General features: G+C 42.4%; 1 protein-coding gene across 2 annotated transcripts in view; it reads right to left on the bottom strand.

Moving 5' to 3' along the window:
* Positions 1-7,168: 7,168 nt before the first annotated feature.
* Positions 7,169-24,917, bottom strand: part of SLC49A4 (solute carrier family 49 member 4) — an 81,787-nt gene continuing 64,038 nt past the window's right edge. For both annotated transcript variants that reach the window (XM_070406345.1, XM_070406344.1), the window contains one exon: positions 7,169-19,429. In XM_070406345.1, coding sequence (XP_070262446.1) covers positions 19,314-19,429 — 116 coding nt within the window. In that variant the 3' untranslated portion in view covers positions 7,169-19,313. The remainder of the gene's footprint in view (positions 19,430-24,917) is intronic.

Here is a 24,917-nt window from a genome sequence, read left to right as displayed (position 1 = left end):
GGTACAGGCTGGACTGAGGGAACCCTCCTGAGTATACAAATTTCATGCACCACACCTCTAGTTTAAAAGTAAAGTTGTTCTTTTAAATGTAACTAGTAGAACCTAGAAAGCACAGCATTTAAAAAAATACAAGAAGAGTTCTTTAACAATTGGAAATTCACATTGTTCTTTTACCCTTGAATGTGAATATCATCCCACTTACTCCACAGAATTTTACCCCAATGTAACATATTTTTAAGCTCAAAAGTCTCTTAATATTCACACTATCATACTTCTCTGCAACTAAAATGTGTACATGGATTATAATGTTAATTTTTAAAAATTTCTTATGACTGTAAGATCTAAGTTAATCAAGTGTTTGGAATTGAGATATCATAATTATTATTAACATCAAACATTACAGAGATAATTGAATTTTAACAAATATTAAATGTAAAATAAATTTTAGGCAACAGTGGTTTAGAATAAATATTACTTATTATTAAAATGAGAAAGATTAACAATAGAGAGAGAGAGGCCATCTTAGGACTTGCAAAACATGTATTAATGCTGAGTATCAAGTGCATTGTTTACAGAACAACACTTCAGAAAATGGTCTGGCCATTTCTTAAATAGTTAAGTATGTATTTACTACATGATCCAGCCATTCCACTTCTAGGTATTTACTAAAGAAAAAAAGAAAGCATATGTCCACACAAAGAAAAAAATAGAGGTTTTATTTGCAAAGCCAAAAACTAGACACAGCCCCTCATCAGGTGAATGGATAAAAATTGTGGTATATCCATTCAATGGAATACTATGCAGCAATAAAAAGGAACAAACTATTGATACACACAGCAGCTTGAATAAATATCAAAATAATTACACTAAGTAAAAGAAGCCAAAAATAAAGGATATATACTGTACTGTATTGTTCATTTATATACAATTCTAGAAAATGAGAACTAATCTATAGTGGCAGAGGGCTGATCAGTGTTGGCCTAGGATGGGGTATAGTGACAGGAGAGAGGGGTATTAAAGGGGGCAGTAGATATGCCCACATAGTTATGGTAGTGATGGTTTCATGGGTATGTACATGTATCGAAATGCATATTGTACACTTCAAATACGTTAGGCAATTATACCTTGATAAAGCTGTTAAAAAATGTGAATAAATATCCAAGAAAATATAAAATACATAACTTAGCTCTTACAGTGTTTCCTTTATTTGAAGATGTACTATTCAGTGGTCGGCAAACTCATTAGTCAACAGAGCCAAATATCAACAGTACAACGATTGAAATTTCTTTTGAGAGCCAAATTTTTAAAGAAACTATATAGGTAGGTACATTGTTATTAACCTAATTAGGGTACTCCTAAGGCTTAGGAAGAGCCACACTCAAGGGGCCAAAGAGCCGCAGGTGGCTCGCGAGCCGCAGTTTGCCGACCACTGAATTCTGGCTGAAGTAAATAGGGAACTTCTTTCCCCCCTGGTCTCTGGAACACTCTCAAGGCCTCCCCTGGGACCCAGGCCGGGCCTGGGTGAGAGACAGCCCTCTCAGAGCACTTCCTCAGGCTGGGCGTGTGGAGAGGCAGAGAGGATGGATGGCCTTCACACGCGGCAGGCTTTATTCCAACCTGGAAGATTCTAAGACAGATACAGTTAGTAAGGCCCGCAACCCAGACACGGGTGTCATGTGGGGGAGATAGGGTTCTGCCACGGTCATCATCTCTCACTTGCTTCGCTTTCTTGGTCTGTTCTTTGGGCGTTTCATGATCTTTGACAATAGTTGGGGGATGGAAAAGGTGGGGTTATTAAACAAAAGTTGTCATCCCTCCTGCTCTCCCACTCTATACTACATCTGAATTCTGAGCCAGAGCACCCCATTTACAATGCCATGTTTTCTGTAACAGAAATATGTATAAGAAAGGGATAGAGCTCTGACTGGTTTGGCTCAGTGGATAGAGCATCGGCCTGTGGACTGAAAGGTCCCAGGTTCGATTCCAGTCAAGGGCATGTACCTTGGTTGCGGGCACATCCCCAGTGGCGGGTGTGCAGGAGGCAGCTGATTGATGTTTCTCTCTCATCGATGTTTCTAACTCTCTATCCCTCTCCCTTCCTCTCTGTAAAAAATCAATAAAATATATTTTAAAAAAAGAAAGAAAGGGATAGATATGAAGGTCTATACTAACTTACTATAGGAGGCATTGTGGACATGTGCATTTCTAATTGTCCCGATTCCTCCCCTTTTATGGGGCAGTGGGCAGGTTTTCACATCCCAGGACCTCCATAGTAACATTGCTAAGTGTGAGAGATACATCTGTCACTTATAAAGTAGAAAATGGACAAAGATGAAATGGTAAGTAGGAAAAATAGAACCCAGCCCTCACCTCCCATCAGCAGGAGCCATGTACGTTAGGAAAGTGCGTTAGGAAAGGCCGTACTTGGTTTCCTTAAATCCAGCACCCTGTGAACCTCCTGCACTCACATGCCCTGATCTGAAAGCCCCTGATGCAGAAGGATGACCCTTGGACCTTTGCATTCCAGACCCACCATTTCCTGGCTGGGCAATTTGTGAGGTGGGAGCAGTGACACCTACCTGGCAGGACTGTTGTGAAGAGTAAATGTTATAGAACAGAGCCTGAAACAAAGTCTGGCAGTGATCTTTAAAAAAAAACCGAGAGAGAGAGAGAGAGAGAGAGAGAGAGAGAGAGAGAGAGTTTTCCAGGACCTGCTGCCTCCTGGTTGGAGTCGGGGGGTCTGCATCCTCACAGCCTGGCCTCTAACCCAGCGCACCGCTCACCAGCAATTTGACCTTGGGCAATTTGTTCTTCTTATGCAAAATGGAGCTAATAATAGAATGTACTCTGGGTTTGCTGTGAGGGCTAAAGCATGGAAAGTGCTTAGGACAGTATCAGGCACCCAGCAAGCACCCAAAATTGTTATCATTGTTACTGAGCTAAGCATGGGGGTTAAGGTTTGTTTCAGCAATCTAAGTCACTGGTATGTCAAAGTAAATATGGAAAATATAGTCTTGAGCTTCACAAAAATTGCTTCGTTGACAAAATTCCAAAATATGTCCTAGCTTCCTTTGGGGACAAAAGATACCAGTCCAGTAAATTATGCATGAAACAGCTCTGCAAGACACCACTAGTGAAAAACTAAAGTCTCCTCTATAGGGCTTTCCATTTATCTCCATTTATCCAAACTTGAGAATTTCTCTTCTTCCCTCCATCCCTTCTTATACTGCCTCCTTCTGGCCTCTTACTTATTGGAATGCAGAATTGAACGGGATCTTAATGATCAGCAGATCCAGTGTTTTATTGATTTCAGAAAGGAAGGAAGAGGGAGAGAGAGATAGAAACATCAATGATGAGAATCATTGATCGGCTGCCTCCTGCACGCCCCCACTGGGGATCGAGCCCACAACCTGGGCATGTGCCCTTGACTGGAATCGAACCCGGGACCCTTCAGTCCGCAGGCTGACGCTCTATCCACTGAGCCAAACCAGCTAGGGCCAGATCCAGTGTTTTAATGTAAGAAAGAACTAAAGGGTTGAAGCAAGGCTCATACATGCCAAGGGTGTGCCATTTATGAGAAGCCAAGAAAGAACAGGGAGGGGAAAGAGAGACCAGTGTGACTTGCCCTCCTGTCACCCTTACTGGTCACTTTCCCACCAGAGCAGCATCTCTGAATCAAACTCATTTGCTGGTACACTTAATGGGGCTTGTGACACAATAAGAAATAGACATTTGGCCTCTGCCTCCACTTTCTGGCACACAGATCCTAAAATCAGGAGCGTCTCCTAAGTGCTGTGTCTTTTTGTATGCCCATGAGACAAATGGGGGCATAGCCGCAGTACAGGGGCTGGTTGCCAGGGGAACTAACCACAGTGATTAGACCGAACTTCAGTCCCACTCTGAAACCTCCTGGGAGGGCAGAGGGATGGGAGGTTGAGCTAATTTCTAACAGCCAATGATTTAATCAATCATTGCTAATGAACCCCTATAAAAACCCTAACTGAAGGTGTTGGAACCTGAGCCTTTGGTGAACACATGGAGGTGCTGAGAGGGTGGTGTGCCTGGAGGGCACTGAAGCTCTGTGCTCCTTCCCCCATATCTCCATCTCCTCCACCTGGTCATTCCTGGGTTGTATCTATACTAATAAAAGGCCTGTGGCCGTGATGCCATAATGCCGTCACGACCAAACAAGCAGCAGCTCTCCTGGCTGGTGGGGCAGGGTGCGAGCTACTAGGGGTGGAGAGCTATGAGGGGCGGAGGGCAGGGTGTGAGCTACGAGCTGGGCAGCCAGCTGAGGCAAGCAGAAGCGAGCTACTCGCGCACGATTTTGTGCACGATTTCGTGCACACTGGGCCTCTAGTCTTTTTATACTAAACGTGTGATCTAGTACATAAAGTGTTTTCCTGAGTTCCGGGTCATCCTAGCAAATTATCAGGCCCGAGGAAAGGCTCAAGAGAACCCCTAATTTATAGCCTTTCATTGGTCAGAAACACAGGTGACAACTTGGCTTGCCATTGCACCTGAAGTAGTGGGGAGGGGGGTCATCCTGTGGGGCTGAGGCCTTAACCTTGAGGTCTACCCTAACTCTGGGCAGTTAGTGTCAGAATTGAGTTAAATTGTTGGTGTCTCCTGAGAATTGGAGAATTGCTTTTTGTGGAAAACCCCACACATTTGATGCCAGAAGTGAAAACAGACCTGCCTCATTTTATTGAGCTTCAGAGACACTGCCTTTTTTTTTTTTACAAATTAAAGGCAAGATCTTCCATCAGCAGAAAGATACCAATGCATTGAAAGCTGATGACTAGCCTAATTTTTAGCAATAAAGTATTTTAAAATTAAGTTATGTACATTTTTAGATTATCCTATTGCACATTTAATAAACTACAGTATAGTTTAAACTTTTATATACACTAGGAAACCCAAAAATTTGTGTGACTCACTTTATTGTGATACTTTATTGCAGAGTCTGGAACTGAAATATCTCCAAGATATGCCTATACTGAGTGTAGAGAAGAAACAGTTTTTCCATTGAGGCTGGATAAATAATCCTATATAATAAAACCCTAATATGCAAATCAATTGAACGGCAGAATGACCAGCGGAATGACCAGTCACTGTGACTTGCACTGACCACCAGGGAACAGATGCTCAATGCAGGAGCTGCCCCCTGGTGGTCAGTGCACTCCTATAGGGGGAGTGCAGCTCAGCCAGAAGCCAGGCTCACTGCAGGCCAGTGCTGGAGGTGGGCGGTAAGGAGCAGTAAGGAGCGAGGGGTCCAGGACTGCGAGAGGAATGTCTGACTGCCAGCTTAGGCCTGATCCCTAGGGGATCAGTATAGTTTAAGATGGACATCCCCTGAGGGACCCTGGACTGTGAGAAGTCACAGGCCTGGCTGAGGGATTAGCCCTCCAGTGCACAAATTTTGTGCACGAGGCCTCTAGTTAAATTAATACGAGGATATGTGTCAGGAGCTAAGTCTCCATACCTGAACCAAGTAATTCTCCTTCTAGGTATCTTTCATAGGAAAATATTGAGAAACTAGGACAAAGATAAATATCAAACAATGTACTTCCCCAGAATACATCTCCTCAGAAACAACCTTAATGTCCAAAAATCAAATGAAAAACCTTAAATTATAAAAGTGTCCCTTGTCACGGGAAAATGTTCATGACATAATGTTAAAGATATAAAACAAAAATACAGTGATGATCTATTCTATATTAAAACTATTCACAATGAGATGTAAAGAAAGCATTATATTTTTCTGTGTTTTTAAAAATGAAGACTTTGGAACCTGTAAGAGGAGAACAGGACAGTTTGGAAACTAATCCGGGAAGATTAAGAAAAACTTTCCTCCGCAAGGTTAAAGGACGTTCACGACTCCAAGTGATTCCAAGACTGGGCTCCCGGCCACTTACTCGTGGATGAACTTGCTTAGAAACTAAGAAAGGAAGTGCCCCCATGTTTTAGCAATGGATCTGGACCTACTTCAATGGCTTTCGCTGCTTGTTCTTTTGTTTCGAATTCCACAAGGCAAATCCCATTTGGTCTCCAGTGGACTTAGGGTACTGTCTACTTACATAAACAACATCACCTCATTCCCCAGATGCTCTTTCAATTCAGCTGTGATCAACAGTTTTGGGAATTAGCTTCCATGAAAAATTAGAAGCAGTATTAAATATGTAAACATCTAATCACAATCTTCTTTCTCAGATGCCAATACATTTTAACTTGAATATTAAAAAAATAAAAATGACTTTGGGAGAGATACAAGAGGAAAGGAAGGGGAGAAGGCAAGTAACACCAGGCGTAAAAAGAATAAAAGAATAAAAATACTTGCAACTTCAACAGTTCCAATGCGCCAGGTGCTCCTTGTTCCTCACTTTTTGCTGTCATCACAAAACTCATGGGAGGGAAGCCTAATCCCCGCGCCCCCCCCCCATTCTATACATTTTTCCATGACAAGGGACACTTTCATAACTTAAGGTTTTTAATTTTATTTTGATTATGTATTTTTAAAAATATGTTTTATTGGTCTTTAGAGAGAGAGGGAGAGAGAAACATCAACTGTTGCCTCCCACACCTACTCAAACCAGGGACAGACCCGAAACCTGGGCATGTATTCTGACAGGGAATCAAACCAGCAACCTTTCGGTGCACGGGATGATGCTCAACCAACTGAGCCACACCAGCCAGGGCTTTATTTTTAAATATTTTGTTAAATATATTTTTTATTGATTTCAGAGAGGGAGAGGGAGAAAGAGATAGAAACATCAATGATGAGAATCACTGATTGGCAGCCTCTTGAACGCCCCCTACTGGGGGGGGGATCGAGCCCACAACCCGGGCATGTGCACTTGGCCAGAATTGAACCTGGGACCCTTTAATCCGCAGGCTGACACTCTATAACCAGCTAGGGCAGGGCCAGGGCTTTAATTATGTATTTTTAATGGATGAGAACACAGGATCTCCAAAAGAGATGAAGGGGTTCCCAAGTCTCGGGGCTCATCGGTTGAGGGGCAGGGTTCAGCGGCCCAGCCTGTCCTGCTCCCAAGCTCACGTTTTTCCCACCACATCTCGCTGCCCAAACGCTCAGGGAGCTTTGGCTCCACGTCTCCTGCCATTTGGAGTTTGATTAAAAACAGAATGCGGACCACGCTAGCACAAGTGCTTTCAATACACATTTATTGCAAAAGCACAGCACAGTCACTACACCGTCAACATCACCGTATTTCCTGACTGAACAGGCGATCGCCATTCTAATGTGAATTCTCCCCAAAAGCGGGCCTGTGTGGAAGCTCCCACGCTGCGGGTAATGACTAGAGCCTCCATTCTGAGCTCGGAGTTCTAAACCATTAAACATTTAATTACCACTTTGGCAAAGCAATACACATTACCATTTCTACAACGTAACAGCACAGAGATTTTAAATGCATCTTTATTTTTTAGAATCTTCAGTATGCACAACATGTAAAATGAAGTTTTAAATAAAAAGCTATGCCAAAACAGTTTCTTAGAAAGGCCCAATGGAAAGGAAGGAAAATTGCACATGAATAATATTGATCAGTGCTTATAGTTGACATGAACTATGGTTTTAAAAGAACAAAAATACGACTTCAACATTTCCTTACAAAAGTATACTTGGCCATAAAATAAAAATCTAGAAAACCTCGACTGTTGAAAAAGTAAAATGCAAACAATTTCTTTTATTAAAATGTAATACAACCTTTACATGGTAAGAATTATTTAAAGACGCACAGAACCCTTTCTAGGAGAATTCATCCCACACACTCATGTTCTGACAGCGGCATAGACCCACCAGGTCGCAGAGCTGGAATCCCCAGCATCGTCTCTGCGGGCAGATGTTAAGCCCCTTCCTTGCACCCGCTCATATTTGCACCACACCTCCTGCCAGGAGACCACGGGGCATCACAGGAAGAGAGCACCAGCTGTCAGGAGCCTGTAATCACCTGGGACTTAGAGGTGCTATTTTAAAGTCAGGTTCTGGCAGTGGGAGAAGCTCAATACATCATGTGCTCTATCCTCAGTCCTCTGGGACTGGCCTGGCCTGTTCTTAACTCAGAGACCAGAGGCAGGCGTTGGGGCAGCCAGAACTTCTTATGTCTGTCCCACTGCAGCGGTTTCAACCCGAACCACTCCCAGGACCCCAATAGGTAAGGACTTCGTTCTTCCACAGACTGAAAAGGAGTTAGGGCAGCCGTGGGCAAACTACGGCCCGCGGGCCGAATCCGGCCCATTTGAAAGGAATAAAACTAAAAAAAAAAAGACTGTACCCTTTTATGTAATGATGTTTACTTTGAATTTATATTAGTTCACACAAACACTCCATCCATGCTTTTGTTCCGGCCCTCCGGTCCAGTTTAAGAACCCATTGTGGCCCTCGAGTCAAAAAGTTTGCCCACCCCTGAGTTAGGGGCTTCAGTGTGGCCGGGACTGGGAGGAGGAATAGGGGAAGGCATGACATTCAAGGTCCAGAGGGAGGCCTAAAGCCAAGGGCTGGGTCACCTCCCGGAACCCCAGGGGATGGGGTGAGGGAGACCCTGTTTGGTATGTGAGGCCCCGAGTGTGGAGAGTGGTGACAATGGGACTATTAAAGGCTCCCACACCAGCAGCTGCCTCTGCTATTTCTGCAGCCATCCCACTCAACTCTCTTCCTCCTGCTGCCCCCGCAAAATCAAACCAAACACCCTGGCTTGAGAACAGGAGGACAAGAGTGCTCGGGCGTTGGGATAATGGTTTTGGCTGGACAGGCTTTGTGGCTTGCTTCTAGGAGTGTGAGAGAGTGGAGGCAGATGGAAAAGTCTGAATGGATAGGACATGGTCACCTGACTTGAATCTAGGACCACTTGGACGACCCAAGGTTCCGCTGCCCCACGCTCAGGTATGAAAAGTGATTGCTCAGGCAGAGTGCACGAAACACATTGGGGAGCGGAAAGCGTGCCTTCACTTACAGACATTCCTTTGAAAATGGGAGGGGGCATTGTGAGAGTTACAGCCTTTTGAATAAAATACAGTTCCTCTAGATTAATAAAATACAGGTCTAGATTCCCACTGTTTCTCAGAGCAGCACAGGCACCTCCACTGTGCCAGATGGGGCATCATGGAGGGCGGGGTTCCGGGCGGCGGGCTCCACCTTCCAGTGTTCCTGGGGGCTTTGGAGTGTGGAGGAAGTGAGAAATTCCTCGTCACCATTCCTTGTCACCGGGTCCTCTGCCCTGACTTGTGCTGCTTGTCTTCCCTCTGTCACACTGTTTCTTGACCCCATCTCTCCTGCCACCACTCTTTGAAAGCAAGCACTCCTAAGTGAGAAGGGGCTGGCTCTGGAACAGACGATAGGGGGACTATGGAACTGCCATCTCTCAAGAGCTGAAGGAGCAGGTGGCCAGACGCATTGCAGACAGGATGTGTGTGGAGGCAGGAGGCTGGGCCAGATGAGTCAGGGGATGAGCCAGCTCGAGGTTGTTTTCTGGAACCTGCTTCCACCACAATTCCCTGCCTCCAAACCTCCTCCTCCACTTTTGCTCAGCAGACATGCTTACACATGCCTATAAGCCAGTCACACCTCACTAACTCTTCCACAGGGGGTCTCCTGGGTTCGCCGTGCTGGAGGCCCTTCGCCTTGCCTCACCCCATGCCTGAACGAACACTAGCAGATACGAACGCTTCGGAAGCTTGTCATCTTTCTCTAAACTCTTTCCAATTCTTTTCAAGCCATTAAAACAGATTTCTCTGCCTTTCCCTTCGAAGGCTGTCCACGAAGATTACACATAGCTATATGTTGGTTAGAGACAGCATGGGATTTTAACAGACCAAGAAAACAGGATTTAGAACATATTTTCCAAGGAGGGAAAGATCCCATAGACAGCTGTAGAAATAAGCTGCAGAACTTCCAACAGCATTTAGATGGTGTTGCTGGCTTTGAATCAGTTTTTATGAATGGATTCTTCAGAATATGAATGTCTCTGAGGGCCAGGACCCTGTATTACTTGTTTCTGTAGCCATAGTGCCTAGCCCAGTGCCCAGTGTGCAGCAGGAACCCAAATATACTGGCTGAATTACAAGATCCAGCCTCCTCCATCCCAGGTTTGTTTGTTTTTTTGTGTGTGTGTGTTAAGTTCAATCTGCTTCTCCCAGCATTTAGTATTGACTTTGATGAAATCCCTGCCTGACTTTATTTTAGGGTGTTCTGTTTATATATATATATATATATATATATATATATATATATATATATATATATGCCTAAGCAACTGGCCGACTGGCCTACTGTCCAGTAGCCATGACATGCACTGACCACCAGGGGGCAGACACTCAACACAGGAGCAGAAACCAAAGGGATGGAAACATGGAACAGACTGATGAATCTCAGAGGGAAGAGGGGAGTCGGGGGGGGGGATGGAAAGAGATTAACCAAAGATCTTATATGAATACTAGTGGCCCAGTGAAGAAGGGGCTCCTTGGCCTGGCCTGCGGGGATTGGGCCCAAAACGGCTCTCTGACATCCCCCAACGGGGGTATTGTGAGAGGGCACAGGCCAGGCCGAGGGACCCCAGTTTTATTATAAAGTACTCAGAGGGAAAAAATATCACAGTCTGATTTAAGACAAAAGAAGCAACTTTGTAAGCAAAACTTAAAGCAAAAACAATGAAATAAATTTCAGGACCTAGATAGAATTGACTGGTAAAGGAATACTGACAAAAGAGTGAATAGGTCAGGGAATCAGTGGCTGGCTCATTAGAGTAACCTTTCCCCCAATTAGATGGAAGGACAACTATAGGCGACAGAATGTAACACAGAGTCGCCTGCCCAGGACACTGGGGGACTATAAGCTTGTGTAAAAATGACAACAAATATGAAGAGGCCTCTTTATTCCAAGACAGAAGAGGGTGAAATATCGGGGCTAAGATATCAATTGATGTTTTGTGTTTTCCTGAAAAGGACAAGGGTAACTGCATTTCTTTGGGACATGGAGCAAGAATTCTGGCGTGCAAGCCGAAAGGACCGTGGGGGTCATGGAGGACAGGGATGGGTCCATGGGAGACATTTACATCACTTACAAACACGATTTTCTCAGCAACTTATTGATCAGGAAGAGCAGTGCAGTGTGGGTTAGAGGGGTCAGAGAAGGACTGAGAAGAGACAGCCCGCAATTTGGGGTGGATTACGTTGGGTGGCCTGGTTCTGCCCATGATTGGTGAGGTGGGATCAGTCACCTCACAGGACTTCTTCCAGGCACCTTCTCTGAATCACAGACCTAAACAGAAACATGTGTGTATGTCAAGGAAGTGATTTTGTTTGAAACGTGTAGATACAATTTGGTAGAATGGAGGCAGAATTTTCTTAATATTTAATTTCCAAAAATGATATATTTCTGGTGAGGAGGGAAGTAAATTTGAAATTGGGAATTCATGGCAAACAAAATCATCTACAGAACTAAAACCTGCCCTTTGAGCAATCTTTGGGTTTCTGCAAAGGCTTAGGAAGGCCAGGACTTCACTAGCAATGCATCCAGTGTGGCATCCAGTGTGACTCAGGTGTACTCACAAGTGGATACCTGAAGGGCTTCCACGTCTCCAGCCCCCAGAGTAGCCCTTCTCTACCTGGATAGCTGCTATCCCAAGTTCTGTCATTAGATGCCCTAACCAGTTTGGCTCCGTGGACAGAGCGTCGGCCTGGGTTCCGGGTTCGATTCCGGTCAAGGGCATGTACCTTGGTTGTGGGCACATCCCCAGTAGGGAGTGTGCAGGAGGCAGCTGATCGATGTTTCTCTCTCATTGATGTTTCTAACTCTCTATCCCTCTCCCTTCCTCTCTGTAATAAAAATAAAAATATATTTTAAAAAAGTTACTAGTCCAAAAAAATGAAATCAAAATGATGAGTCCACATTAAAAAAAAAAGTTCTGTCATTAGAAATCCTTCTTTTTGGTGTTTAGACTTTGTTCTTTGTTAAAACTCAAATCTCTTTCAGAGAGGAGACTCACAGGCCTTCTGAGCACGTGTATTTCAATGTGTATGCATTTGTTAAATTTTGTCTCCAGGGGGAGTTGAGGAGCCAACAGTATCCCCAGCTTCCCTAAGGAACAGTCACCCACCCCCCAGTCATGGAATGATGACAGAGTCTGAGGTTCCTTGAAATTGGTCCTATGCTCCCAGGCAGGTACAGGTTCTGTCTATGATGGCAACTTCAATGGAACAAAATATCCTCCCTTGAGTTCAGTGATAGTCAATGATGTTATGAGACAAATATTTGGGTTCCTGCTATGCATAATTAGGTATTTGGGAAACTCTCACCATTCCTTTTAATTGTTAGTTCAGGAGAGTATTTGCAAATCAACACACAATTCAAGGATCAGCTTTACCACCTGATCTGACAATTTGATTCCTGCAGGTGCAAATGCATTGCTGGCCCACGATGAATCAAACCAAACCAAAGGACGTTCCTGTTAGGTCTGATTCCCGAGAGCAAACGCAGTACTCTGGCCTGGTGCCGGAATGCTCTCTCAGCATCAGATGGCAGATTTTCTCTTATTGCATTTGATAAATTTAATAAACCCCACGTCATGTATATAGTCCTCCAGGGAAATAAATAGCACCTGTGGTTTATCTCCTGGCAGAAAACGAAGCCACTTCTTATTGCACGTGAGTGCGATGGAGCAACCTACGTGTTCCCATACCAGCAGGCACAGTAGGAGGGCTACTGCACAAACGGAAATATGACCGTGACCATAAACGTGACCGTACCGCAGGCTGTGCAGTTTCACAGACTGCATGACCTTCAGTCGTTTTCTAATACTCAGATAAGAGTGGCCCCGAATTTCCTGGAAGAAACCTTAGCGAACATTTTTGCTCACTCCCTCATTTCAGCGATGTGAATACATGAGAGACGAAGTGACTTACTCTTAGTCAAACAGCTGAAGACACCAGGGCTGGGACCTGAGCCGGGCCTGGGGCTCCTCGGCCAGGGTGCTTTCTCTAGGTTCTCTCTTGTCTAGTTCAGTGGTTCTCAACCTGTGGGTCGTGACCCCTTTGGCGGTCGAACGACCCTTTCACAGGGGTCGCCTAAGACCATCCTGCATATCAGATATTTACATTACGATTCATAACAGTAGCAACATTACAGTTATGAAGTAGCAACGAAAATAATTTTATGGTTGGGTCACAACATGAGGAACTGTATTTAAAGGGCCAGAAGGCTGAGAACCACTGGCTCTAGTTCATTAAGACACTGCTTGGCCAGCTCGCCTCCCTGATGCTGGCAATTCAGAAAATCTGGGTTTCACACAACTTGCTTCCAAGCATAGTCAGAAATAAGTAAGAACATAACCAGAAGGGACAGCTGGATGGGAGGGAAGGCAGGAAAGGAAATGACCACACAAAGCTAAGTTCTCGTCCTGCTGCAGCTCATCAGTTTCGCTGCTAGCGGGGAGATAGGAGAGCTGAGGAAGCCGATCAGGAAAACAGTAAGGGTTACCAAATCTTCCTTATCTATTATTTTGAGCAAGTGGAATCACATAAGCGCATCCTCCAGACGTTCTGCAGCATTGCGTGCCTCTGCTGAGATGGGGAGCCAACAAAGCCTGTCAAGAAATCTATTTGGATTTTGGGGGGTCACTCATCTTCTTCCCTCACAGTATGTGGACCTTAGTTGGTGACTTAAAAACAGAAGCTCTATTTCCCAAAAGAAAAGCAGAATGTTGCATATTGGAATCCATCTTTAAATGTTAGAATATGATAGAGCTTGATGGTATATAACGAGGCCAGTGAAATGCTGCTAAATATTAACCACTGTGACATTTGATACAGACTCATGAGGAGACAGATAAGGATCTCAGAAACTCCTGCTTCTGCCCAAAGTTAATGCCAATGTGGCCTGAGAAACAGTTCCTTAGGTCACTTGATTTTAAATCCCAAGTTTATACCTTTGTAGGAAACTGCAAAAATAGAAAGATTTGAGAGGCTTCTAGGGATGACCTCTGGAAAGGAGAACGGACTAGCCAGCACTTGTTTGTAGGGTTCACTTTATACTTCTGACCTAAGAATTTTACAATGAGCATAGAGTCATGTATTTCTTGCTTAATTTTCAAAAATTTTAAAGAAATGAAAACAATATACCTGGAAGAATTTACTTCTGGTTAACACATTTATGGGGGAAAATGCTGGTCTGGGAGGTGGGTGACCTGCTAAGCCCTGGCTGTGTCATTAACTTCTCAGGTTCTATTTTTACTTATTTGTAAAATGAGGTGGTTGGATTAGATCATCTTTTTGATTCTATGACCCTTCTGGGTAAATGGGAAGAAAGCCAATCTGAATTACAGGAAGTCCAAATTAAACTGTAGTTTCTTAAAGAAGTATCATTTTCTAACCTTGAGGTAAATTAAAAGTATCTCCAAGTCATTCTGGCCATTTTGGTGGAGCCTGAAGCCACTTCCCTTTTAAACTGGAAGAGCCAGGCAGGAACCCCGAGAGCCCGTGACATGGGGTGGATCTCCTGGCAGTCCCTCTGGAGCCCCAACCCTCAACATGTATCAAGCCCAGCGTGTTTAATCTAGAAGAGTTTGACGTGTGTGTGTGTGTGTGTGTGTGTGTTTTAAATCATTTTATCAAAGTTGCTGAAATGAATTCTGTGCTTTGTTTCATTTTTTAGCTGTGTTTTTTAAAATTTTATTTCAATGCCCCCTTGTTGAATGAACACAGCAGGTGGGCTGGGCTAACTGTCTGCTCTTTCTCAGTAAGGGCTGCGATGGAAAGTTACTGTTTGAGGCCCACCAAGTTCCAAAGCACAACAGAAGGACAACGTAAGGCAATCTAATGTCCGTATTCTAAAATGCAGCAAATAACAAGTATAGAAAGTTGTTAGAGACCTTTGTAATTCTCATCTCAGGGATACAGTCTAACTTATGAGCCTTGACCCTAAGAATTGCTAAATCTTTCTGGAGTACCTGGATTTACTTGTGTTTGGGTCATGTTAGCATCCTTTCAGGAGAGGGAGGTCTACTACCAGTCAGGACTGAGCCTGGGACTTTGGCCTGGGAGCTGAGGGAGGGGTGGAGGGCGTGAAGAAGCCTGAGCCAGGAAGTCAGTTCAAGGAAGCGGGCACCTAGGAGTCGCAGGGATGGAGCTGAGGTCTGATTCACGCAAGCGTTCTGAAAGTTGAGATGTCAGGCAATGAGGACAGTGGAGAAATTGTTCGGTGAAACAAGAGGCTGATGTTTCTGTCCTGCCCCAGAACAAACTGAAAGTGGTTATAAAAAGAAGCATGGTTCAGGGGAGAGACTGCCTACAGCCTCTATCCTTCCCATCCCCTGGCCAGAAGTGACCCTTTCAAGGGCCTTGGTATTGTTCACCTCCTGACTCTGAGGTTCCATCTGAGCTGGGAGAACTCCTGAAAGGATATGAATGCTCAGGGTGGCCAACATGATGCCTGCTTACCTGATGGATGCTGCTAGAAGGAAATCCCCTCTCCTGCCTGTCAAGTTTTGTTCTTCTAGGATGGTCCAACACTTTCCCCAAAGTATTGCTTCTATTTCCTAACAGAGTAGCAACTGTTTGATATTATGGAAATAAACTTTATCTTTCTTCTTTCTGCATAATTCCCAATTAGAATGGAATTCTAGTTTTCCTATATTTAGGTCAAACAGGTCTGATAACATTTTCTCACAGTTTTCTATATATTTCTTTTTTAATACGGCACTTTCTTCCTATCACAGCTTTTGCACTTGCTTGATAATATGGCATAATCATAGTAATTCCTTTATTTATTATTTCAGGGACAAATGTGAAATTAAATGTGGTTGTTAACATTAAAGCAAATTTACTATGCATTTGTATTTGATCTTAAAATGAAGCTTGTACATATGCAAACAGCAGGATGAATGCCTAGATTTTAATAAATATAATAGCAACAAAAACTAATTAAAAGATAAGTAGATGGGAATTTAACCTCTTCAATTTAAAAGCTCTTAGCTTGAATCCTTCATTAGAAGAGCTTCATCAACAACAAGTTGTAAACATTCTCAATAATTAAACATGAATATGTGATCTATGATAAAATTTGGCCCTTAGGCCATATATGCTTAACTATACAAGATTATACTTGCATGGATTCCCTCTTTTTATTTTTTTTTATTAGCTCCATTCTCCAGGGAAATGTGTGTACTTGTCTTATTCCTATTCCTCCATCATGGACCATATTAAAAAATGTGTCTTCCCATAAACTAAGTGTTCATTGGTAAGCCACAGGGAACTTAGACTATAACATGTCCTTACCAATTAATAATGTTGTGGACTTGGTTTATGAGGACTGAATTATTCATCAGAATCTTTCTGTATCATGTCATTGCAAACTAAGACTTAGAGCACCAACTGGAGAGTGAAGAAGAAAATAGAATGATTTCACTTAAAAACCAAATAATCACCTCAATTTAATCTCTGTACTTTCCACACAAAATAATGGCAGTTTACTCTTAAGCCCCATTGTTTGTGAACATGGAAGAGTATTCATAAACTCCCCCAAGTGTCCAAATCAAGCTGCAATTCTGTGAGGTAGGAAAAAAGTATTTAGAAGTCAGAAGATGTGGGTTTTAGTTCTACTTTTGTCACTAAGAGTGTGACCTTTGGCAAGATCCTTGACCTCTCTGGGACTGTTTCTACAAATTCTAAAATGAAGGCTTGGGTTAGTGGAAAGTTAAGATTTCTTTCAATTATAAAATTTCATTAGGATTCTATAACATTTGTTTAGAAAGTGCAAAGATAGCAGCTGGACTATTTTAATGCAAGCTAGAAATAAAAACAAAGATAAAAAATATGATTTGAAATATTCAGGTAAATAAATAGTGTGTAATCCTCCCCCACTCCAAAGCTTTTTGGTTTTCTTTCTATCAGATTTGGTATATGAAATTCTAATCATTTAAAACAGCTGCAATTTGTGTTGAGAACAATGAATGATCTGCTGGAGTGGTAAGTGGATATAAATGAGACAGAGGGGCTCATCTCATGCTAAAAACAATGGCTGGTGTCTGGCACATGCGAGAACTTTTAATCACTACTCACTTGAGATGTTGAATTAACCAATGAGCTGTTAACTAATTAGTCATTTAGGTAATAAGTGTTATTCTTTACTTTGTGTTAAAACTAGAATTAACCATAATGAAAATGTTCTACTAGTATATCAGAAGCATTACAGCAAAATTTTATACAGCAACATCTTTAAACACAATCGATCTGACTAAAACCAAATACTTAAGAATTCTTCCCTCTGCTCTCTATCTTCTTTCTAAATAGAAGGGCTGCTGGTTAATTTAGGTTCTGGGACATGAACTACTGATATCCTTAGTGGCTGCCTTTCAATCATCTTAAAGAATTCTGGTTTTATTTTATTTTTATTTAAGAAGAATGATCGAATTCATTGGAAATAAGTCTAGCTTTCATGGGTTTTCTTCTACTTTTCAGCAACTTCCTTAGTTCCTTTGTTTCTTGATGCTAAGTCAGCAGAGTGGTTATAAAAGGGAGATGATTTAAAGGTGACTTACAGATGTTAAATTTCAGGGTTTTTCTTAGAAACTTTCCAAGTTGCACAGTTTAGGATTTTAGAAGAAGGCTCCGAAGTAATAGAAACTTCCTCCGGGACCGAGGTGAGTTAATAAATAGCTTTGAACTTACTAAGAGTTGGAACTATGGATTAGTGTGTGTGACGGTATACGTGCACATGGAGAGATGAGTAATTAAGTGCTGACCAGCTTTCCTTAACCATACGTCACCGCCGGGGCTAACAGAAAGAGCTGGCTTGCACCCTGTCTGCCCAAAAAAAGACAAATATAAGTTATATTTAGCTGACAAGGAAGACACAATTTCAAGTGAGGAAAAAGGAAAGAGGGTTGAATGAAACTGAGAATAACGAAGGCAAAGTATTACTCTTGACTTCTGGGGGAAATGTTTGGTTTTCCTGTGTGAGGGGAATTATGTAAATGTGAATGGTGGTAATAATCCCACCAGAGCATATTTTATGTGACAGTGAAGTACATGTCTGAGAGCTGTTCAATGAGTTACTGTTATTTTTTACAAAGCTATCCTCCTTACACAGAAAATGGGTACCGGCAAAATACTGCCCTCTCAAATACATCGACTCCATATAGAAATGAATATTTTTCAACCTGAATTGAAATACAAAAATGTAATTAACAGAAGTTTCAATGTTATAAATTGTTATTTTCAAACAAGGGTCATTTAATAAAATGTAACCCCTGTAAATAATATCTGATACACACACACACACACACACACACACACACACACACACCTGAAGATACAGAATGTCCTATGTGATTTGTCATTTCTCTTTTAACAAAGTGCTAAATCAGAATGGAATTACATTTGTCATACAATTTTTAATGAGGCTACATTAAACATTTAGTCACCTTTAATATAATCATTTAAGAGTCTAATAGATGAAACTGTATTTCACAGAAACAAGGATAACTTTAGGTCGAGACACAAAGTGTGTGTTCTGAAGTCACTGGAAAGTGGTTGGTCACCATAATAAGATGGCCAGGGGTTTCTGACCTAATCTATAATAATAAAAACATGATATGCTAATTAGACCAGACAGCCGAATGACCTTCTGGACATCCTTCTGGATGACCTTCCAGACGAAGTCGAGGCTTCGAGGGCCGAGGCAAGCTGCCATGGCTGCGAGGGCAGAACCCCTTGCATGAATTTCATGCATTGGGCCTTTAGTTAAAAATAAGGAGTCATAGAAGAAATGACTTTATTAGAAAAAAATGTAGTGTACATGGGGCTAATTTCTATTCTGGATATACCTGTTGGCTGTTTTTTTTTTTTATTAAAATCGGATATAAGGTTTAAACTTCTTTAGAAGTTAGTGGCATTTCTTCCTATTCTGATATGTCCCTTAGGGAAGGCGTTATCTCCATGTGATAGACGTCCTTTATTTCTTTTCATAGTAACAATGGATCCATCAGCAGTGTGGCACTGGCACAGAGCACAGAGGGAATTATTTAGGTAGTGCCTTGTGTGTAAGACAGCACACTGCCAACCCCAGCAGCGGGCACAGGCATGCCATTTAGAGAGTTTTTAAATCCCCGGTTATCATTTGAGTCCCACATTATCATTACCTAGTAGTAATTAAATTAATGTGATCACCAGTAACTTCACAAGACCTCTGAATGAATTTTCTGTCTTCTCCTTTTTATCCATCAGGTGTGCAATTCCGAGCAAATGTGCAGGATGCAGAATGGATCTCCAGTCTCTCTGTAAACTCCTTCGAGTCTGTGCTATCACACGGAGACAACCACATCAAGATAGAGTCTGTCATAGGATTCCCTGAAGCACAGAATGAGGAGGAGACTGAGCAAACACGACCCGGGAAGGCACCAGTTGAACCAAGACAACTCTGTAAGACAAAAACACGCAGTTGTAAGCATTCACGTGGCACCAGCAGAACGCCCCCTGTAGACCGGGAGCAAGCTGCTCTGCATTCAAAAGCACTTAGGATAAACTCACCCTGGAAGGCCTGGCACTGGCTTTTAATAAACAGAGAGAATCTGGGGTCTAAGTGATGCATGTAATATACTACAGGGCTTTCATGTGGAGTATTTTTAATCACTTTGTTAATAAGTTTTCATCAATTTAATCCACCTTGACTTTGGTGGCAAAAAAGAATCTATTAACTTAAAAGAAAAAAATCAATCACCTTTAAATGTTAGTTTGTTAATTATTTTTAAGGGCCCTCTATCATTCTCACTTTTGTCCTTATTTAGAAATAGCTGCTGGATTAGAAAGACAAATAAGAACATCACCTGAACTTTGAAATAACACTTTTATTTTTTGGATAGAAACATCTAATTCTCAGCAAAAACATCAAGTAGTAATTCACTGTAAAACAGATGAGAAAATATATAAAAATTAAAGAAAAACAAAAAATTAATCCTAATTCTACCCTCACAGAAACTACTGTGCATATGTTGGCTTATTTATTTCTTCCTTTTTCCTGCTGGCATCAGTATAGTTACATTTGATGCCAATTACCAGAAAACCTACAAGAATCATCTAAACCAGTGGTTGGCAAACTGTGGCTCGCGAGCCACATGCGGCTCTTTGGCCCCTTGAGTGTGGCTCTTCCACAAAATACCGACTTCTGCGCATGGGCCACGAAGTTTCAATTGCACTGTACATGCGCGCCCGCACGTGGTATCTTGTGGAAGAGCCACACTCAAGGGGCCAAAGAACTGCATGTGGCTCACGAGCCGCAGTTTGCCGACCACTGACCTAAACAGACAATTTTGTTATGAGCTGATTTAATGGAATTAAGAACATGCTTCTTCAAAAAGGCTTGCTCCTGAATTCAGGACTTGCCAACAGGCCAATCCTGGGCCTCTCGCTATGACCAGTCCACCATGCTGCTGCCAGCTGTTCCTCCGGCTCCAGTGGCCCTTCAGCGAGGCATCTGCTCAGCCCTCTCCTATCCCGACCCCTTTACCAGTCGATCCTGAGGTGCTGGGTGCAGAAGTGCACAGCTTCTTGGCATAAAGAGGTTGGTGGCAGTGGTGGGGATAACTTCTATAGTTTAATATCCATGTAGCATTTTTAATTTAAAGAAACAGCAAATGGCCCTAGCCGGTTTGGCTCAGTGGAAAGAGCATCAGCCTGCGGACTGAAGGGTCCCAGGTTCGATTCCGACCAAGGGCATGTACCTTGGTTGCGGGCACATCCCCAGTAGGAGGTGTGCAGAAGGCAGCTGGTTGATGTTCCTCTCTCATCAATGTTTCTAACTCTCTATTCCTCTCCCTTCCTCTCTGTAAAAAAACCAATAAAATATACTGAAAAAGAAACAGCAAATGAGATAAAGAAGTTCCCTGGGACATCTTTTCTTTGGGCACTGCTACCGGTTTATATTTTCCCTTTGTACTTCTACCGAATGCTAATACTGCCCTAATCTTCAAGAATCATCCTAAAGATGCCCACAGTTTAATCCATAATTCATATGGCTAAAAGAGCAATTTATGCTCAGGAATGGAAACCCAAAAACCAACGGGTAAGAGAAGGGGTTGAAATACTTTTTTTCTGTAATATGCTCAGAAAAGCCACCTCCTTACCTCTCAATTTCTACATTTTAAGTCAGACATGCTATTATATGGCATGTAACAAAGGCATGTATTTCAATCATATTTCATGAAAAGCTGTTTTCTGTGCTTTACTTGGGCTGAATATAATCTAAACACTCAGAGAGGCTGTGACCTCTGGGATCTTGTCTTTATTCTGATATTCCCTGAAATGACACACCTGGTGTTTTCTGCTTTAATATTAACCATATTCTGGATTTCTGATGTTAATTTTAACAGGCAAAAAAAAAATTCAGTAAAAAAATAAGAAGAGAAAAAGCAGCAAAACAGTTGACAACATCATACCATTTATAGTGAGTATTTTGACTTTAAGGAAAAATTTTCAGCTGTTTTTTATGGGGAGCTAGAGCAAACACACATGCAGTAACAATCAACTTGTCCTTGCTCTTCTTAAACCTAGCTAAGTGTTTGCCAAAGCAAAACTTTGTCAATACTAAGCAAAACTTGGTCAAATATTTCCAAAGTGGACCTTCTAGTTTATCAGAGTTGTAAATTCTTCCTTCTACCAAATATTGCCAAAGTGGACCTTCTAGTTTATCAGAGTTGTAAATTCTTCCTTCTACCTACATTCAGATGAAGTCTTTAAAAATGCCTCATCATTACTCTTTAGTGTCATGGTGGGTTGGTTCATGTTTACTATTATGCTTCTCTCTGAAAAGTCAAACCCACTTGGCTCAGTAACTATCAGTGTTCTTTGAAATTCTTTGCCTTTTACGAAAGCAAAAGGTCAGGGAGGTGAGCCTGTACATTTTCCCACCGGAAGCCACTCACATAAACCACAATGTAGGCGCTCTAACAATCAGGAAATGGTTTGTGTAAAAGTGTCATTTAACTTAGCAGCCGCAAAGTCAACTGCTGTCCTTTCGAGCCAGATGTCATAGGACACAAATGAGCCAACAGAGTCCTAATCCATTGGATTTGCTTATTCTTATCCTTAAATCTTTTAAAGTGAGCACGGTTTTCTAACATTCATTCCCTTTGTCCTTAACTACAGAAAATACAGATCTATACTCCAGGCTCCGCAATTCGCCTCTCTGCTTCTGCTGGTTCTCTGTCAGTTATTACGTACACTGTAACCTGAGGCTCTCTGCCAATTTACAGTTTGGACAGGTGCTATATTTCACTCGGTGTAGTGGCTCTGCACCAAATGGTGATGCTCTGTTGGGACCAAACTAATTAGGGTTTTGCTCATCCTTTCACCTTTTTCTACCAGAAGTACCACTGTGCTTTCCACCTGCTCTTTCCATTCAATGATGCCATGGCTTCGTCTCTACCACCTTCAGGTACTTTTCTGAATCTAGATACCACCCTCCAGAACGAGCCTTCTATTTATTTTTGGTGGTTTAACCAGATGATTTAGCAAAACTGTCTCCATTCTCATTTGTGAGGATCCAGCTGACATGATTTCACACACAGAGTAACACCCTGCTCCCTTTGCTCCACGTAAATTACCCACCAGATCTGACCATCAAACACACTGCCTGATTTTACTCCTTAGATGTCAGAATACTTCTCACAGGCCCACATATGCTGAAGCTGTTGTAACCACTAGTCAATGCCTCCCACCTCAGCCAGACCCCTGAATCTTTTGAGCCACATCGTAGCCTCAAATTCATGGTCAGCTGCTTCAAAAATGAAAGGACTGAGGTAAAAAACAACAACAAACTTTAAGGCTTTTGCCAAAACCTGCTGCGAAGCTTCTAGAACAACAACAACAAACCAGATAAAACAAACTGCAGAATAAGTTACAAATCATACAATAGAACGTTGGAATACATTTCAGAGCATATAAAGAATGTAAGAGCACTCCCTAATGATGCTGTAAGTGAAGTTATTAAAGGAAAGAATCACTGTGCTGTGTGAAATAACTCACTGAGATTCTCAAAGCAAATATTATAGGAAACAACTGAGTTTTATAAATATGCTTATATTAGGGAGCATGTAACAATTTTTTTAAAGTGACCATGAAAAAGCCAGGTCAGAACAACTCTAAGAAACTTCTGACACGGTCCCAGGTACCCAAAGCAGAATCAAAACAGGACCTGGGGAGCCCTGTGACCCTGGGCTCCAGTGCCTCGGTGTAGGAGCCTGAGTGACATTTGCTGTTGAGGGTGGCGATGGCCGTGAGCTGCAAGCTAATCGCCAGTGGAGCCTTTCCTGCTGGGCAAGCCCGTATAAAGGGCTCACTGCAGGCCAGTCTGTACGCCCTGAAAAACTGTCTGACGTAATCGCCTACTGGGCAGCACACTGTGGGAGACAGAACTCCAGGCAGGAAGTGCAGTGCTTCTTTGAGAGGAGACCTAAAGAGCCGCAGATCTTGATGATGATTAAAAAGCTGGCCTTCCAATCTTGTAACTAACAGCTGAATTCTGACATACAAACTTAACTTCTGGGTGAATTTTTCAAGTTTTAAAATGACTAAATGATGACATTTGAACACTGGCTCTAATGGAAGGGAATTCAATGTATCATAAAAACTGTCGAGGGTACTAGGCTGTGGAGCTAAAAGATATTTTTAGGAAATAATTTTACAGAATTTTGAGATTTGCAATTTCTGTATCATCATGCCTCAGTTATAAGGCACGTGAACTTTTGCTGCAGGACTTTTGGGACAATACCAATTAATTGTATGTGTAAGATTCTCAACACAGTTTTCCTAGTTCTGAGGACTGCAGCCTCAGAGAGATGTGGGGTATGTTTGTGTGCCTTCAATAGACACCCTCAAAAACAAATATATAAAAGTAATTCTTTAAAATAGAAGCCTATGCTGAAACCGGTTTGGCTCAGTGGATAGAGCGTCGGCCTGCGGACTGAAAGGTCCCAGGTTCGATTCTGGTCAAGGGCATGTACCTTCGTTACGGGCATATCCCCAGTAGGAGATGTGCAGGAGGCAGCTGATTGATGTTTCTCTCTCATCGATGTTTCTAACTCTCTATCTCTCTCCCTTCCTCTCTGTAAAAAATCAATAAAATATATTTAAAAAATAAAATAGAAGCCTAGATATTTAAACTACTAATACCAACCAGTTAGTTATCCGGAAGGAAACAAAACAAGCATTGGGGGAGTGTCAGGATCTCGGGCGTGACAGGGATATTCTGCTGGCCAAGCAAATGGTCAGGAGTGCCCTGGGCTCTTCCAGTCAGATAGTGTAAGGATATTCCCTGCCCTAAACTGATCAATAAATACGTGTTACAGTCCAGAGACCGCACACAAGAGGGTTATTGGGGGAAACAATATCTGGCATCGACTGTTGTTTCTAAATACTGGGAGGACAGAACTCTATTTCCAGCAGACAGGAAAAACCACGCTCTACTGGGCTGCAAGGATCACTACCAAACCTGTGCCCATGAGCTGGAAAATTGTTTCTATCACCCGGAGAGGCAACACAGCCATCTTTGATACTTTGCCTGGCAAAAGGCAGGTGCTGAGCCTCTTAATTGCAACTGTGACATAACTGAAGTAGATTAAAGCTGATAGGTGGTAATTATCAGGTGGTTCTGTTTAGAAAACTCCCTGGAAGCAAACACCTTAGTCCAGTGGGTGGTGACAGCATTTTCTCTAAAGGAAACACACGTTTCCAGGACAGTCAGGAGTGGTCTGACGTCACTGACGTCACTCTCCTTCATCTGATAAATCAAGCACACATCAGGTTTAGCAAAGCTAAAACCTACTTTACCTGCATTACTGATTGACAGAAATAATCTAGTTTGTTGTTAATTATAATCAGAAGTGAATATATCGTGTGTATGCTTTTTGCTG

The sequence above is a fragment of the Myotis yumanensis genome, unplaced genomic scaffold (genome assembly GCF_028538775.1).
Source record: "Myotis yumanensis isolate MYYU_CA2020_CCGP unplaced genomic scaffold, mMyoYum1.0.hap1 SCAF_2, whole genome shotgun sequence".
NCBI lineage: Eukaryota > Metazoa > Chordata > Mammalia > Chiroptera > Vespertilionidae > Myotis > Myotis yumanensis.
This window is presented reverse-complemented; position numbering and strand designations above follow the sequence as displayed.